Source organism: Hydra vulgaris, chromosome 12, assembly GCF_038396675.1.
Source record: "Hydra vulgaris chromosome 12, alternate assembly HydraT2T_AEP".
In the NCBI taxonomy this organism is placed as follows: domain Eukaryota; kingdom Metazoa; phylum Cnidaria; class Hydrozoa; order Anthoathecata; family Hydridae; genus Hydra; species Hydra vulgaris.
The window spans coordinates 69,514,256-69,534,079 of NC_088931.1; the positions used below are offsets into that span (position 1 = coordinate 69,514,256).

The 19,824-nt window shown below is 29.3% G+C and overlaps 1 protein-coding gene across 2 annotated transcripts in view; it reads right to left on the minus strand.

Moving 5' to 3' along the window:
* The window catches only part of LOC136088966 (receptor-type tyrosine-protein phosphatase S-like), a 130,323-nt gene that overhangs the window by 70,922 nt on the left and 39,577 nt on the right, over window positions 1-19,824 (minus strand). For both annotated transcript variants that reach the window (XM_065814256.1, XM_065814257.1), the window contains exons 2-4: window positions 16,372-16,535; window positions 15,062-15,193; window positions 1,944-2,091 (exon numbers count right to left, since the gene is read on the minus strand). In XM_065814256.1, the coding sequence (XP_065670328.1) occupies window positions 1,944-2,091; window positions 15,062-15,193; window positions 16,372-16,535 (444 nt within the window). The remainder of the gene's footprint in view (window positions 1-1,943; window positions 2,092-15,061; window positions 15,194-16,371; window positions 16,536-19,824) is intronic.

Genomic DNA, 19,824 nt, shown 5'->3' on the forward strand with positions numbered 1-19,824 from the left:
TAAACTTTTTGTTTTAAATATATTTCGATGTAATTATATATTTATAAATAAATAATAAAATAAATAAATATAAAATTCCATCGAAATATATTTAAAACAAAAAGTTTATACGCAGCCGTTTTAATCAAATTTAACAAATATATCTATATATATATATATATATAGTTACAGAAAAAAGTAACTATATATATCTCAAATGTTTGATGGTACACTTAGATAGAGCTTGTTGAGAAACAAGCTCTATCTAAGTGTACCATCAAACATTTACTACACTAGGTAGATTTCATTTTTAATATGAAAAACTAAAATGAGTGTGGAAAAAAGTATGCGGACAGTTACTTTCTGCTAATTTTTGGTTAAGATCTTCAATAAAGTTCATGATCTAAGATCTTATAAGTATCCTAGTTGCTCAGGATAATATAAGTAAAAACCATAAAAACTATATTTTCTATAACATTTAGAATCCATCGATGACCGTCACAATGTTGAAAAGTAAACAATTGACAGAAGTTGCTAGAAAAGAGATTGAAGTGCTCTTAAAAAAAGGCAAATCAGATCGAGAAATAGCACAACAGCCTGCCCAAATAAACTGTTCAAGATCTCTGAAGAGAATTAAAATGCATGGAGTACTCAAAAGTTTGCTAAGATCTGGACGAAAATAAAAAACAACTCCAAGGATTGATCGAAAAATACTTACTTTGGTTGAAAATTCTGTAGAACTAAATGCAACAGAAATTTCGAAACAACTCAGAGAACTTGAGTTAGTTAATATAAGTCCTCGGACTGTTAGAAACAGACTGCATAAGTATGATTTACATGGTAGAGTTCTTGTCAAAAAACGGTTACTTACCAAACAGCATATTGTAAAGAGGCTTGCATTTGCAAAAATGTATCAAAACTATTGATCATTGGAACCATTGATGATTGGAAGAAGATATTATGGTCGGATGAAACAAAAATATGCCTTAATGGTTAAGATGGTAGACGATGGACATGGAGAAGACCAGGTGAATTAATGCAACAAAAGCATGTTAAACAGACAATAAAGCATTACAAGTATGTCATGGTCTGTGGATGCTTTAGTTGGAATGATGTGGAGAGTATTCATGTTATAGAGGATATATTGACTTTCTATAAGTATGTTAAAATACTTTTTAACCATATGCTATCATCTGCGTGAGAGTTATTCGATGGAGAATTCATATTCCAGCGAGATGGTGATTCAAAACATACAGCAAAAAATACTAAAGCCTGGCTCGAAGGCAAAAATATCAAGGTGTTAGATTGGCCAGCACAAAGTCCAGACTTAAAACCTATGAAAACCAGTCAAGAAAGAAATCGGTGAGCTTATATTGACAAAAAAAGACAATATCGAGGAAGCACTCAGAAAATGCTAGAATTCTACAGATAAACATATAACAAGGTGTTACACCTTGTTATAGTTATATTCTTTTAGGCATTGACTCAGCCTGATTGAGTCCATGCCTAAAAGAATCAACAAAGTATTAACTAATAAAGGAGGACATACTTCTCAATTCAGCACAATACAAATAAGGATAAAATGGTAAAAAAAACATTGTTTTAAAAATACTTTTACAAAAAAAAAAAAGATTACTTTAAACAAGATAATTAAATTTTTAATAATAGTACAAAATAATTTTTATAGTTTTGTGCTGTGCGTTCTGAGAAATCGCTTCTGAGAGTATATGAGAAAACGGTGATGCTTTGTTGCTAGAAATGAGCATGTTTAGGAATAGATTAAAATTTTATTATTGTCTTTAAAATAGGCTTTTAAACCATGCAAAGCAAGGCAACTCTGCTGGTTTACCATAAATATTTTTTAAGAAATCCTATACATATATATTGTAAATTATAATTCAATCCTAATTGATTTGATAAATGATACAACAACATAAAGTCAAACATAAAATCCAAACACTCACTACTTAAACAACCAAATATCTCAATTCGAAGACACATATGATTATTTTCTCCAAGTGCAAGAGGAATAATTCTTATACGTAGAGCATTAATAGGATATAAAAGCCATCTGTACACCACTTCATTGTTATTATTTACACCATCAAATACCTACAAAAAATATATTAAATTCTGATCAATAATTTTAAAATTTAAAAGAAAATTTTTTTTTAAAATTCAAAAAAATACTTATTTATCTATTAAGGTTGTCCTGAGCATAGTATGAAGTGGAAAACTTAGTGAAGTGAAGTTTTTCTGATTACTCTATCAACACTGTCAAAAAATAACATTAAAAGATTTTTTATAATGATCTTTGGGTCCTTCAAAGGCTCTTAAGCCTGCCTCATTTTTTGTATAATTGGCATTTATTGTATTTTTTTAGGACCCCAATTATCAAAGAATTGTTTCTAAAAAAATTCTGATTTGTTTCCAGATTCAGATTTTCCTCTACAACTACCATTTGTGCAAAAATTACTTTTTGGGTGTTTGTTGTGTGATAAAAATAATTGAATTTTAACATTGGGAAAAATACTCACAAAAGTAAGAAACATCACCAACATAGCAAAGTAATAAAAATGAAGAGTCTGAAGAATCCATTTCTTCAAGATAAGACTAATATACTAAATTATACTAAATTATACTAAATTATACTAACATTTCTTTCTTGCAAACTCTAGTACTTGACTTTGTAAGAAATTTAACTGATTTTTGGTTAACTAGTCATCTTTTGGCATCAATTAATGGAGAAAAACTTCCTGAGACAAGTTCTTAAACATGTCTAAGGAATCATCCAGAGAATGTTAAAAATACAGTGAAAAATGAGAATATTGCAATAAAGAAATCAATATTTTGTCAAAAAGAACAAAAAATAATAATAATATTGATTTTTATACAAGCTAAAATGAAACTTTTTTTTTTTTTTTTTTTTTTAAATCTTCGCTTCCAACAAGGCTGCAAGCAGCCACTAATTAAAGTTAGAAGTTACTGAAAGAGAAAAGATGAAGATTGTAGAGCAAGATAACGATTGAGGGACAATTTAAAGGATTGCAAATTATATGAATCAGGAAAGCATGATGAAGGAAGCGAATTCCAAAGAGCTGATGTTCGAGGAAAAAAAATAGACAAATAAGCGTTTTTGGAGCACTTAGGAACAGTCACAGAAAAAGGATGAGACTTAATTAAATGACAAGTAACACAAGAATGAATTTTAGTTGATGGCACAAGAGACGCTAGCTCTTTAGAGCAGTGCCCATTATAGTATTTGTAGAGAAGAGAAAGAGAAACAACATTAAGACAATGTGATAATGGTTGGAAATTGGCTGCAAGAGCAGGTCCAACTATGTCTACAATGCGTTTTTTCACCTTGTCTAAAAGAGAAAGGGCATCGCTAGAAGATCTGCCCCAGATATGGCAACAGTAATCCATACAAGGCCAGATTTGAGATTTATAGAGAATAGAATCCGATGTAAGAAAGTGACGAGCTTGATAAAGAGATGCAACCTTAGCAGATGCAAATTTTGCAACTGATTTCATATATGGTTTCCAAGAAAGATTGGAAGTAAGAGTTAATCCTAGAAGATGAAGAGTAGATGACTCATCGAGTACATCACCGTTCATAAATATAGGAAGATCTAAATTATTGCGATAACGATTGGCTGAAAAAAATTGAGTTTTATCTGTATTAATGTTCACCAGCCACTGTGAGCCCCATGCTGTAGCAGAAGTGAGATCCTTTCAAGCTCAAATGCCCCTTGCAAGCAATCAGAGAGTGTTGGTTTCTTATCACGACAAGAATAAATGGTAGTATCATCAGCAAACAATGCCACCTTAGATGTGAGAATATCTGGAAGATCGTTAATGTAAATTAAGAAGAGTATAGGGCCAAGGATAGAACCTTGAGGAACCCCTGAAGTTACAGAATAAGAAGAGTGCTGTCCATCGAGGACAACTTTTATACTATGATTGGAAAGGAAGGATTCAATAATCTTAAAGATGTTGCCGAATACACCATAAGAAGAAAACTTATGGAGAAGACCAGCATGCCAAACTTTATCAAAAGCTTTTGAAATGTCAAGAGCCATGGCCTTGACATTCCCACCTTTATCTTTAGAGCAATGGCCTTAACCTCTCCATCTTTATCTAATGCACGATAAAACCTATCAGTTATTACTGTTAGCAAATCAGCTGTAGAACGAGAAGATCGAAATCCATATTGATGGTCAGAAAGTAAGTTATTAGATTCAAGATGAGAAATTAAGTGTTTGTTAATTAGAGATTCAAAAACCTTGCTTATGAGACAATATGGGACAATAGTTTGACGAATCAGATCGCTCTCCAGAATTTTTGAAGATAGGGATAACAGATGCAACTTTCCAGCAGGCTGGAAAACAAGACTCTGATAAGCACTTGTTGAATAGTTTTGAGAGTATAGACGACAGCTCCGGAGAACATTTCTACAAAACAATAACAGGTATGTTGTCCGGGCCACAAGCTGTAGAAGAGTCTAGGCAGGAAATCACTTTAGATACAGAAGCTGGAGTGATATAAATGTCAAGCAATGGATTAACCTGTTTGTTGGCAATATCAGGTAGAATGCAACTAGTGGAATCAAGAGATAATATTGATGAAAAGTTTTCAGCAAACAATTCAGCTTTGTCTTTAGGTGAGGTGACAAAGTCTGAACCATACAAGAAAGGTAATAGGGGGATTCAGGTGATGAAGAAGAATGAGATATTAGTTTTAGAGAGATTAAACTGTGATCAGAAGCACCTAAGGGTGAATGTGGAGAAACTGAGCACTGACTAGGATCAGATACAAGACATAAGTCAAGTAGAGAAGGTAAATGATTCTGGTTGTCTGGAAAGCTTGTTGGAAAGTTGGCTAATTGAGTTAGAGATTGAGAAAGGCAAAAGTTGTGGGCTTTAATGCCTGCAGAATCACTGACACTAGAGCCGAGCCATTCGGAGTGGTGAGCATTAAAGTCACCAACAACAACTATATTAGCTGATGGATAAAGAGAGAAGGCTTGGTCAATATGATCAGAAATAACGTCAAAAAGAGTGCAGTCTTGAGATGAAGGAGAGCGATATAGAACAAAGAGAAAGACAATAGAGTGAAGTGGTGCTAAACGAAAGCACATGAAAGAAAGATCACAAGATGAGACAGCTGAACTCAAATTAGTCTCACAAAGAGCAAGTAGGTCTGGTGAACTTTGCAAGAGATAAGACTTAACAGAAGAAAAGTTACTTTGAAGACCACAAATATTAGTGAATGATGATGGTTTTTTGTGTTATATAGTTTTTGGTACTTATTCATTTTTAAATTAGATTGAAGAACTTGACTCGAAGCATAGATAGTACTCAGAACACTGTTTAATAGCCCAAGCAATTGCCTCATTACTACTAATAAACCCTAGGCCTAACAAAGGGCTTCAAATGTGGCTTCTGCAATGCACACCAAAAGTACAAACAGGGACACCATCCATGCACAACAAATTTATAAGTAATTAATGCTATTAATGGGCTCCCAGTTGCTGGTTGGCATTTGAAACATAATTTTGAAACAACCCATGATATGGAAAAAAACATTTTTGGAATTAGCAAAGAAAATTGATAAATAATAAAAAATTTAAGGTGGGCAAAAATTTTGTAAAAATTTATAACATTGTTTTATCAATGCGTGATCCATCCTCTGCAATTACTTTTTGGAAATTATCCAAACTATGTCATGGTCAAATTCTTGTAGTATAGAAAATAAAAACATTGGCATCATTTGTATAATTCATTGTATGTCATTTTGATAACAATACATAAATATTAGGAGTGGACTAATAGAGCAAAGTATTATGGTACTTCATTTTAATTAATACAATATTTAATTAGTGCAATTTGAAGAACAAAAAGAAATGGTAAATGATTCTTTTTCTAATAAATCAATAGTTGACATTAAATTTTGATTCTAAAGATAAACTTGCTTAAACAGGTTGTAAAATAAATTCTTTGTAGCTATTCCCAAAAAGGAGTCATCTAAAATTCTAAAAAGGAGTCATCTCAAATTTTCAAGTAAAAAAAAACTTCTTATTAAATAAATCTATACAATTTCATTTTCATCTTTGAAATCATTGCTTTATTCAATATTATAAAAAATTACCTTCAACATATTTTTGTTAGCGAATGATTTTATTTGGTTGATTTATTATAAAAATATCCAGACATTTAGAAACACATTTTTATTTTTAGTGCACATTTTTACATATATTAACAATTTATTATTATTACCTTAACTAAAGTTAATAATATGATAAATGCCTTAAACCCAAAAAAAACAGTTGGACCAGATGGAATTCATCCTTTCATATTAATAGAATGTTTAAATGCTTTTTCTAATCCATTAACTTTATTATTTAACAAATCAATTTACGAAGGTGTTGTACCTATTTAATGGAAGACAGCAAACATAACACCATTGTTAAAAATGGCAGTAGAAATAAAGTTTCAAATTATATGCCAGTCTCCTTGACTTTATTTCTAAGTAAAACTTTAAAACATTTAATATCTAACCAACTCTTATATTAATAATTTATTATTTTCTAATCAGCATTTACAAAAAGGCAAAAGTTGCACAACTAATCTCCGAGTACATGGATACAGTAACGACAGGTGTTGCAAATGGTAAATCATTTGATATCCTTTACACAGATTTCAATAAAGCTTTTGACAAAGGTTTACATGGAAGATTAGCACTAAAATTTGAAGCATATGGCATTACAACTAAGTCATTATGTGAATAATAAGTGGATAAATTCTTTTTTAACTGATAGGAAGCAAAGATATTATAAAAATGGGTAATAAACTGGAAAATGCAATTCAATTTTGAAAAATGTAAAATCATACATATTGGTAACAGAAATTAAAATTATAAATATTTTATAACAATATAAAACAAGAATTAGCTACTACTAAATTGAAAAAGGATCTAGGCATATTAATTTCAAATGAATTAAAATGGGAACCACAAATTAAAATGACATTATCTATTGCTAACTACAAATTTGGTAAAATATGCAAATCATTTATGTATTATATACGCCTATATATAGTTATATATGCCTGCATTTAGAATTTGCAATACTGATATGGAGTCCTTATCTTGAAAAAGATATGAATATATTAAAAAAGTATTTTAAAATGAGTAACAAAATCTGTACCTGAGCCACATTATCTATCATACAACATAAGTCTAACTAAAATTAGTCGACTAACTTTTTAGTCAGCAAAAATTACCTGACTAACATTTTAATCTAACTAAAATTAGTCAACTAACATTTTAACTAAAATTAATTAGTCAACTAACTTTTTAGTTTTACTACAAATAGCCAATTAATTTTTAGTCCAACTAAAATTTTTTTATTTTATGTTTTTAGGTGCTTTAAGAAGACCTAATAGTCTTGTCGCATGTCACCGCAGAAGAACATTTAAATAGGAAGTTTACAATCCTTCCTTATCAAAGCCCCAAAATATGCCCAGTGCTTTTATTGAACTCAATTACAATACCACAATCTACAAATATTTATTGTTTTGTCCACTCCCTCTGACTATTCTAACTCCCACCAGCTACATTAAGCAAGGGATATTATTACCAACATCTAGTGGCTGCAGAATATGTGGCAAAAGAGCTGGTAAGCAAATTAACAAGATATTGTTTTCAATATGAAGGAGTACAACCCAATAGGTAACATGTGCAAGTGTCCATCTTCAACAAAAATTTGAGTACCAATAATTGGATAACCAAAGTTCAATTTATTTATTTAAATAACTAATTGATTAAGCTAATTTTTAGCAAACTGACTAAACTATTTACCTGGACTTTTTTAATTGGGGGAACTTAAGTTTGGACCACTTAAACGCTAATTTTTGTACAGACATTTCTTTGATTTAAAAATAATGTATGGCGCAAGACAATCTTGCATTTAAACCACTGCTTATTGTTTCACCTATGTTGTTGACACGCCTATAATGAGTTGCTGCTGTTGAACTAAATGAATGACCAACTTTGTTGGGTAAAAGGTTTGCTAATTTTTATTTTTGCCAATGTAAGCGCAACCTAATTTTTGGTGTATGTGTTTGTTGTTTTCTTTTTTTGTTTTTTTTGTGTGCAAGTTTTTTTGAGACATATTTTACATTAGAATAGATTTGGTAATCATCAGTTTAAAAGTTGAACAAAGAATTCATAAAAATTAAATCGGTCACTTTAAACATTATTACTTAATAAAAGCCCTATTTACCAATCTAATAAATGCTGTATTTCATTCAACCCCATAGTTAACCGTTTCCATTTTTAACTCATAACTTTTTACCAGAAATAACAAATATAATTTTGAAAAAAAGGATAAAGATTGTTTAATTTTACCTGCTTTTAGTCTACTCTCTAAAGATAACTTCATAAAAACACAGGTTTACATTTTTCCATGTTATCAAAATTAAAAAAAAAATTAAAAAACTACAAAGTGACATCTTTTCCTTACAAACCCTCCACCCCGTGTCGCTTTTATTTTGACCCACTTTTTCCCGCTTTTTGCATAATGTTCTTTATGGATGACTCCAGTAATTTTACATCAGTTTTTATAGCACCAAATACTAGAATGTAAAAAAATATCTAGAATTACCATAACAATTAATAAAATAACTTGCCATATTAATGATGTATTATTTCTTTATGCTTTATAGCGATGATTAAATAATAATCAAATAGCAATGAAACTGTGTGTTTATGCATTTTTTGAAGTTGAAATATTTAATTTAAAAAATTACTTTTTACTAAAAAAAATTTCCTGATTTTGATTGACTTTTTAATAAAAAAAATTTCCTGAACTTGATTGAAAGCCAACAGAAACATATTTAAATAATATGTAACTCATAACCTACCTGAAAAACAATGTATATAACCAGATGACAAGCGTTGCTCATTATCTTAAGCTGATCTAAAATGAGGTGTTTGAAATTTTTTAGGTGCAACACTTGAAATTAATAGGTGACAAGTTTGTCAGAGAGTTGGTTAGTGTTTGATACAACAGCCAGTATACATAATAAAGCTGCTAAGTTAACGGAAGCAGATTTAGATAGTAATAGAAACTCTATCTAGCTTGCTGTTATCACATTTTAAAACTTGTTATTGTTGCAATATAGATAATTTTTCGGTGACATTTTATGCTCAGAAAATAAATTGTTGGCAAAGCCAGGAAAATCATCAACTGAAAACTGAAAACAAATGGTTGTTATGCATAAAACAAAAAAATAATATAATGGTTGTAGATGAGATGAACTTTAATCCATTGCAATTTCTAAGAATAAATACTAAATGAGAATAAAAAAATTGAGTTGGGTTTTCATGATTCATCAAGTTAATATTAACCTCTTAACTGGAAGTATAATGGTAAAACAACAAATGTTTTTTGTTATTATCTTAATAAATCAGCATTCTCACCTACGGTATTTGTACTGTAGATCTATGGTATTTCAACAATTTCTAAGGACACAGAAATTAATTTAAAAATCTATGGAATTTTTGGATATTTGAACTTAAAACTCTTGAAATATGTATAAATGCCAAAAATAATATAATTTATGAAATTTTTACTGGTGACAAATTAAAAACTAGGACATTCAAAACAAGTTGAACTTGTAAATGAACACATCTCTTTAATTCTGAAATTTCCATTTGTTTACACCAATATTTTGGCATTTTTCTTTTGTTTGAATTAAAAGCATAAGACAACACTTAAGCTGCCTTTTTTTCTTTAACTTTGAAATCAAAACCAGATTTAAATTTCAAAGTTAGTTTTAAAGTGGCATGTAATTTGTGCATTTAAAATTCTGCAAAAGTCAATTTGATGTTTGTTTTGTTCTTTCAGTTAGTTTTGTTCTTTCATTGGTAAGTGTAATCCAATAATATTTTTTTCATATTAATAAGCTTTTCAAAAATAACAAAAAATTCTTTGGATTTTATAGTTTGCACTTATTATTAAGGGCTTCAAAAATCCGTAATAGACATCTAGGAAGGACACTTTTCTGGAGAAAAGTGGCCTGCTCAGATGCCTACTATGAATTTTTTAATCTAATCCGTGCATTTAGATGAATCAAAAAACTTTTTGATTCATCTAAATGCACGGATGAATCAAAAGAGATGAATCACTTTTGATTCATCCATGTTTTTAGATGAACCAAATGTGAAATGGTCAAACTTGTCAGGTAATTTAGTCATTAAATTAAAAGTGAGAATTAGTTCTTATTTTACAGCAACAAAAAATGATTAAGGACTTCCTTTTGGTTTGAAAATGTTTATTGTTCAACATGCCTTGTTTCAAATATATTAGCAACAATGTAGGCAATTTTTCAGAGAATTCTGAATTAAAGATAGACCAATCAGGAGAGGCATTAGAAGCTTTTGAGACAACAAATCCAGAACCTCTAAGAAGAACCATCAATGAAGAAACTTTTAATGAAGTTGATAAGGGATCTTCAATTTATTGAATTTATTTATTTATCTTCAAGGTAACCAGAAAGAGATACAGTCAAGTCTACTTAAATGCTTGGGGAAAATGTTTGTCTGGCTGAAACCAGGAGGAGGCTGGACAGAAGATGGAAAAGTTTGCAGTGAGTGCATTGTGTGTTTTACAAAACTGCAGACAGAAGAAGAATGAAGTCTCTCAGAAGCATTTCAAATGTCTGAAAGGTCAGAAGCAAGTCTGACCTTTCAGACTTGCTTCTGACTTCTGAGTAGGGTTGCAGCAGCTTATTATGTCAAACTCAATTTGTTAGAGCATCTATAGAAGTTCTTCTGAGGGCTTTTCCCTGACAGAGGTTGCAAAAACCATCTTTCTTGAAAGAAAAAAATCCACCTACACAACTATTCACGGTCTTGGAAATGAAGAGTCAAAGGTAATTATAATTTAAGAAAGATACAGTTCAAGTTTCCTGCAGGTTTAAAGTCAGGTTTAAGGACGAAAAAGAAGCTTGAAGAAATAATTTTGTTAACACCATTTTTAAGCACCTTAACTCAGGCGTTCACGAATCCAAGAGACCTCTAATGAAGGCTTTGATTCAGTTTCAGCACTTTATTCTCAAAAAAGTGACTGACATTAATTTGAAATTCTAAAGCAAGTCTCCACTTATCTTTCAGGTAAGGGTTGGCACCATGATGCCGAAATTGGTATTTAACAATAATTGAGATCTGAAATCAAAATTGGCGGAACTTGAATATTTCATTTATGAATGTGAATGGTTTACAGGAAAAATGCAATAGTAAATTTCAAAGAAATATCAAATTTTGAGCTTCATGGGCTCAAAAAGAAATTAAAAATCGAAGCAACTTGCAAACGATTTGTTGTCACATTGTGGTCTAAAATTGGAAACAGGTAAAAGTATTAAACATTTTTATAACCAACTTTTTTTTCAAAAATTAAATTTTTTTTTAAATTAAAAAACATTATCATTCACTGGTTTAGTAATTACTACATTTCTATAAGTAATATGATTGCACAATTAAACATTTTTCACATTTGTTAAAGTAACCATTACAATGAGGATAATAGGAAGTGTTTAGGAGTGTTTTTTTGTGAGTCATTATGCATAATAAAAAATATTTTATTATGCACAATGACTCTTTCAATTTTACAGATTTAACTTTTCAAAGAACTTTTCAACTATTCTCTGTTGCTGACCCTAGGCGTCTCACATCTCTGGTGCAAACTTTGCCATCATCGAAAAATTTAACAAGACACTTGGTGGTTTTGTTTTAAACAATGAGGTAGTTTACTCTCTTGCTAACGAATGGTCTTTGTTTGAGCTGAAAAAAGCAGATATTTTGTCAGAGTTCAGTTCTCAAGTAAACAAATTTCTTATGCACTTTGACAATTATTCTTTTATGCCAGAAATAAAAATGTACATAAATGCAAGTGTTAAAAATATTGGTGGCCATCATTATCATAGAAAAAAAATCATATTAATGCATATTAATTCATATTATTGCATATATATGCATAAATTGTATATTGCATATATAGGCATAAATTCATATTATTGCATATCATTATCATAGAAAAAAATTCATATTAATGCATATTTAAAAATAGTACTGAAATCGTAAAAATTAAGAAGTTTCTTGCAATTTTAATAAGTTGAAGTGTTAAGGTTTTTGTATAATGAAATTGCATAATAAACTCTTCTACATCTAATTTAATCTACTCCTAAAGAGTAAAATTTAAAACTGTAATCATTTTGAATTTCAGCAATTTCTTACGATTTATACTCAAATTTTATTTTGAAATTTTTTAAATAAAATTTTCTTTTAACAGATATGTGCATCAAGAAAAAAATTTAAGGGTAGTTTTACTGGATATTTCTTATTATAGGAAATAAATTAGCCTGAATTTGAATTGAGGTTCAGGAATTTTGTAGAAAGCATTAAAAATGGAATTAAATATCAAACCCTAACAAATATCAAACACTAACAAAGCTCATGTTTGTTGCCCTATTAGTTCCACAGTCTTCAGCTTTTGTTGGGCGCTTCTTTTCAACTCTCAATCGGCTGAAGGACATAGATGCCAATTGATACTTGATTAGTGTCAATGGATGTCATTTGGGCAACCAACAGGTTCATCACAATGGCTGGTGCATTAAAAATGAGCCATTAGAATCACATTCAGCTTATACAATGAATGGCAATTGTAGTGAGAGGCACTTTGCGTGCCAAGCTGAAATCGATGATTTAATTGAAGAATTCAGAATAGAAGTAGTTGATTTGCTCAGCAAAGAGTCTTAGAAGTCAATCTTCGTTGAAACTTTTATTATTATTATTATTATTGAGAAAATTAGTATTTTTCTAGTCTTTATTTTTATGCAGTTGTGTTTCGACCTTTGGTCAAAAATAATATACGAAAGTTTTTTAACTTTACTTGTGTTTCAAATCGATTTGTCATTTAAAAAGTTTTTTAAAATTAATGGAAAATAATTTGGTTGTGTTATGATTTAAATTTATAACATAAAAAAATTCTATGGTTTTTCACAATAATCTATGGATATTTTGGGTTTATTTTTGTTAAATCTACAGTTTGGAAATAAGTGAGTGTAATAAATAATTAAAAAAAAAATGTGTAATCAAGTTAAATAATAAGGTTTTAAACAACTCTTTGTAAAAATAGAAATATAAAAAATTGTAAAGAATAAAAATTTATAAGCGTGGTCAGTTACAGCGTGCCATTGCACACCATTCCTGTCCAAGCCTGGAATTCTTTGCAACTTTTTGTAAGTTTTTTACTGTGGGCTATGTGTATACTAAAAGGGTTTAAGTACATTGTGTGTGTTTGTGGGGGAGGGGGGGAGGTTTGAAGAGGGAATGGAGTGAGAAGGGGGAATAAATAAGATTTCCATGCATAACAGTGGACATTCACCCCATAAGTTAAGAGTGAATGTTAATTATAGACAGTTAAAGTAGACTATTCCTTTTCTATTAGAAGTTGTTAGATTCAATACAGCTAAACATACTTAAAAATGAAAATATATGTCATAACTCAAAATTTACATCCACCATTTAACCTGACATTATTATTAACAAACAAATATTAACAAACCTAAAATTATTATTTTCACACAAATAGCCTCTACAAAATGGGATTAGCTTCGCAGCCAAGTTTTATCTTATTTTCTAATGTTTATTTATAAAAACAAAACTTGCCTTGCCACTTGAGAATAACTTTAAAAAAAGATATTAAATATATTTTAAAAATTTACAAAAAATCTTTATAACCTTAACATCCACTATTTAGCCATTAAAAGCATACCACCTGAAACAAAGCATAAATGCAGGGACCTTATTATTTTTTATTTTAAATACATTTTAAATAAAAAATTTGAGTACGAAATTCTGGCCCAAAGATCATCTAATTATTCAAAGAAATTATAAAGAACTATAATCAACTGTATTATTTCTTCAAAAAACTAATACAAAAGAAATAGCAAGAAAAACTGGTGCAATTTAATAATATTGACTATGTATTGTTGCTCACTGCTTGGACTGTTGTGGAGAAATTAATACACCACAATAGTAAGTAATTGTACAACAGTTTTAACATTATTTTATAAAGTGGCAGTAATAGTCTAGAATGATATTTTATAACAAACCTAATAAATAACATAAAACTTTAATGTAAAAAAATAATTATGAGTAATTGAATATTTTTATAAATTTGTTAGATGATCAAACTACCTTATCTTATAATAAAAAGAAATAATTTTTTTTCTTTTTTTCAATTTCTCTCCTTAAGACTCTAAAGGGGATCATTACAATTAAGAAGACAACTCAATTTTTTTTTTTATTCACAACTTTCTCAAATCCTAAACACCAAAATACGACTTTGTTAAGAAAGTGGCTACACAGAGGCAAACAGGTTAAACTTTAACTTAAAATAATTAAAATCTTATAATAAAAGAAGTCTAAAGAAGTATAGATTTCCCATACATTTAAGTGTAAGTTAAAACTTACAAAGAAGCGAATTAAATTTTTAAAGAATTAAAACATAAATTGTCATATTTTTTATAAAGATTCACAACATTATCCTTGAAGCATGATAAACTAACAAATTTTAAAAAATGAAGTGACATGGTATGGTTATATTAACAAACATTATATTAGCATTAAGTCTATCACTAGTATGGACTCAATCTCAAAAAATTAACATTAGGATGAATTAAAAATTATTAATGTGAAATAATTAAAATGGAGTAATTCAATGGAAGTTTTTAACAGTTTTTAGATATAAACAAATTTAGTTATAGAAACAGATTTTTAATTTAAGCCATTTCGAAAAGATGGAATACTTTAAATATGTTATTTTACAAAATGTACAGTTTTGCTTAGAGATTCAAGTTCAGTTGAACTGTTGCATGGAAAAACAATGTACTACTATAACAAAATACATTACATTTAAATTAACATTAATTGTTAATAACAATATATAAATCAAACAGATAAATTAACATTAATTGTTCATTTAAAAATTGCTTTTAAATAAAAAATATGTCAAAACCTGGTATTGAACTAAGCCACCATATTTTGTGACAGAATAATATAAAGAAAACTTTTTTATGTAGTTTTTCCAAGAATTTCCATCACCTTGAAGTGCAATACCACTAACAGTTGTTACCTTTTCAAATTGAACCTAAACAAAAAAAAAGTTTGAAGAAAACAAATAATTATAATAACAGTATATTATAAAAGTGTAATAATAGTAAATATAATAGTTAAAAAATAATAATAGTTGAAATTGTATTCTCCATCCTTTTATTTTTCTTATATAATGCTTGACATGTAACTACTTTAATTGCTTAAAAAACCAAAATAGTTTAAACCTAACTTTACCTTACTCAGTCTATTTTATTGAATTTGCACTTTATTTTTTATTTTATTGTAAATATATTTTGTTATAAATACATTCAATATAAATATACTTTATTTGAAAATGTTTTTAGGCTTTAGTAATATTGTTACAAAAATATAAATTTTATAAGGAATTTTATGAATAACTTTTATACTTAAATAGAGTAAATGGAAACAATAGCATTTCATTAAAACTGTTTGAAAGCAAATCATTGAATATTTTCATTAAATTTATTTTTTGTCAAAACTTATTAAATATGACCATTATCAATGGCAATAAAGGAATAAGAGATGTTGTGTAAATTTTAGTCCAGTTCTTATAAATTTTTTACCGAACAGGAATAAAACTTTTAATGCGCATTTTTTAATAGCTGTTTCATTCTAATTCCGATAGTATTTAATATGTTTATTTAAGTTTTATACTATGGTGAGAAATAAACAAAAAGCAAATTTTTGACAAATCAATACTTACAAGACTTTTTAAAGATCAGCAATTTTTAAAGCATTATTACACTGAAAGTTTTTATTCTAATCAGAGACTGGTATATATATTTTCCGATATTTTTTTTTTAGTTTTAAGATATTATTTTGTTGATAGTAAGTTAAAATTAATTAAGGGCAGGGTCTTAATAAACTTGGGGTTGGTGGGAAAATTCAGAAACTTAATAAATGTCTCCTCCCGTGTATTAAGCACCTAAGAATATAATACAGATATTTTTATAATTGCACAGAAACAATTTTTCTTAAAAAATTATCCATAGTTGTCATAAAATTACATCTGAAAATTATCATGTCAGTTGTCATAAAATAATATCTAATATTATTTTACTCAGAGTAAAATAACATAATACAGAACTCCACATCTTTTTCCTGGATCTATAATCATTCAAAACAGCTCTAAGTTTATTATTAAATTAAAAAAAAAATTTGTGTTTATAATAAATAAACTGCTTATTTTACCTGATACCATTCAGATAATCCATTATTCAATGAACACCAGCATTGTTTGTTATTTAGTCTTCCCTTATAAGGACTGTAATTTTCACTATACTTTGATGAAGCTGTAAGTTGGTCGGCTTTTATGTATTCATTTCTCATTCCAAGTGGTGCGCTATATGAGCAATCTTAAAAAAACATTTAAAATTAGTTTTTAGTTAAACAGAAACTAATAAAATTACTAAAATAATGCAACAGTATTGTAGATATACAAGATAAAATAGCTATCACCAAGCTTCAATAAATATTTCAACTGAAGATTTGGGTTAGGAAAGAAAAAATCTCCATATGAAGAACATTTATTACATTAAAAATAAATTTAATATTTTATATTCATCTATTATTTCTTCTTTGTTTATAACTGTCTGGATAATATTGGACATTTTTAAAATAAAAGTTAGCAAAATATATTTGTACCATGCCGACTTAGTGGTTGAGATATATATATAAGGGTCCCTAGTAGTGGAGATATCAAATTAACAAAATCTAATAGCTAAAATTTTTAGTAATATTTCCTGACCATTGCCACTGACAGTTTGTATAGCTTCAAAATAGTGATGCATTACTGGATCAAAGTATGTCCTGGTAAGACATACTTCAATTTAACTATACTCAGATTTAAATAATGTAATATATTTTATTTTCCTTTTAGAAATCTTTGAAAAAATAAATAAACAGAACAATAAACTTATGTAAATAAATGTATACCTGATATGTTAGTGGCATTTATTACTTTAACACAAAGTCATAATATAGGGGGTTAATTAGCAGCAGGGGTAATGCAATATATTGCATGTACCCTCAGTTTTATTTAATTTTATTTATTTAACCCTCAGTCGATGTAACAGCACTCCTTGCATGTACTACCTATTTGTAAGTCGATGTAGCACCACCAATTTCATGTTCTAATTAGTAATGCAGTAGTGGTGTAATGGTAGAGCGCTCGCTTCATAAGCGAGAGGTTCCGAATTCGATCCCCACCATGTCCCTGGTAGTACCGCGCTCAACTTGTTTCTCCGTGCATCGGCCTTGTTCATCAAGTTTCGTGTTTCGGAGTTAAAGAGTTGAGAGAGGGTTATACCACAAATAAGCAGCCTCCTCATCTGTAGTGGCCTTCTCGGCCTTGAGGAGGTGAATTAAAAAAAAAATTAAAAAAAAAAAATTTGTCAGTTGATGCAGCACTCTACACATGTTCTACCTATTTTTAAATCATTGTAGCAACACTCCTCCCATGTTCTATCTATTTGTCAGTCGATGTAGCAGCACTCCTTGCATGATCTACTAATCTGTCAATAGATGTATGTAAATAGTGAAAAAATAAAAATAAAAACATTCAGAATGATTTTTTTAATAATCTAGTTTGTTAAGTCGTGTTTTTGTAGTTTTTTTAAAAAGGATAAAATTTAATTAGTTTCCTCAATTAAATTTAATGGTTTTTACATAAAGTATACCTTTATATATCATAAAGATATACTTTATGTAAAAATGATATACATAAAGTATATCTTTATACTAATGCTGAACTTAATAATAGTATTTGTAGTAGTAGTGCCCATTAGTGTGTTTGACACAGAACATTTGACAACCATTGCAACCAAGGTAATGGCGAGAAAGAGTTGCAGCACTTTTTTTAGAAGAAAATGTTAACGAAAGTGCATGCAAATATCTTATTTAAGTAAATTTTAAATTATGTAAAGTTAAATTTCAATTTTTGAAAATGCAAAATAAAACATTTTATAGATATTATATACTATAACAATTATATATTATAACAAACTGAAGGGAGAGAATATTTAAAAAAGTTTAAAATTTAGAAAAACATCAAAACACCGGGAGAAATTTGTTGCGCATATGTCATAATAGAGATACTAATATTATTACTGTGCTAAGGTACTTAGTGTCAATGCGTTTAACACACATTAAAGAGACAAATTTCAACAAACTGAACTCAAAATGGTAATGATAATTGAGGATAAAAAATTGGCAAAGAAAAAGCAGCGAGCTCAAAAATGTAAGAATAGGTTGCTTAAAAGAAAAGGGAAAAGATGTTGCAGTAATCCATAACCATGCTGAACTCTTGGTACCAAGCAGCAGTCATTGTAGCAGTCATAAAGTATATAGAGGAAGAAGACAACAAATTCTTTTAATTGCTGATTTCATCAGCAACGAATTTCTATTCTGCCTAAATAACATCGCTTAAAAGCTATCAATGTTGTTTTACCACTTGTAGCCTCTGCTCTTGTTTGTACTGAAATAAGTGATAGACAGGCATCTTTGCTGTGACAAGAGTTAGTGATGCAGAAGCAAAGGATATTGCTTTGTCAAGTTGTAGCGTGCAAAGAGTCAGAAAAACACCAATCCAAAAAAGCTATGATATTTTCAAAGAAAGCTTCCGAGGTGATGGTCCACTCCTAGTCCATTTTGATGGGAAGTTACTTCCTGCAATAGATAGTTGTCCAGAGAAGAAAGATCATGTCACTAACTTTGTCAATGGATTAGTGGTTGAGAAGCTTTTAGATGTGCCAAAAGTTAAACTTTGAAACAAGTTTCTCTGAAACAGAGAAACTTGTATCAGAGGCGGCTGCAAATATCTTAAAGGATTGGTGATTGACAGAAAAGATCTCCGCCATGTTGTTCAATACAACTGTGGCAAAAACAGGTAATATCAATGGAGCATGTGCATTCTTAAAAGGAAATGGAGTCAGAAGCTACTTTGGTTAGCTTGCAGACAACATAAACTTGAGGTGATATGTGAAGAAGTGTTCAAAAAGGCACTTAGGGGTAGTACAACTGGACCAGATGTGCTGCTATTGAGGCACTATAAGACATTTTAGTCAAAAAAAAAAAACAGGCAGAATTGGCATATTACATTGTGGCAGTATATGCCACGGTGTTCGACTTTTGGCAGTATATGCCACAATATTCGACTTGAGCAAAATCTCAAGCCATTAAAAGCACTCATATTTTGTTTAAATATCCTACAATTGAAAGATAAACCCAGATATTTGTCACGTGAAGATTACAATGAACTACTGACTTAATCTCAATCTCTGAAAATGAAAATGAAAAAAAAATGACCAACCCGAGTAGGAATTTCTCAACCCCACCCCTTTGTGTATGTTTTTCATGTTCCAGGAGCTTATTACCATTCAAGGTGGATGTCTAAAATAACCTACATCATGAAAATTTATCTCTTCTGTCATCAATTCAAGCTGACTAAGCATGAAGACAGATCAATTACAGAATATGCTATCTTTGCATCTTAGTTTACATTAAAGCTTGGATTCAGTGTCCCATTCCAGCAGATGCACTTCTAAATGATCTGAATTTTACTAAGCTTCTTATTAATTATAAAGATGTTTTTCCCTGCATTTCTCAGACTTCATTGAAAATAATTGATGAACATCTTCGGTTCTC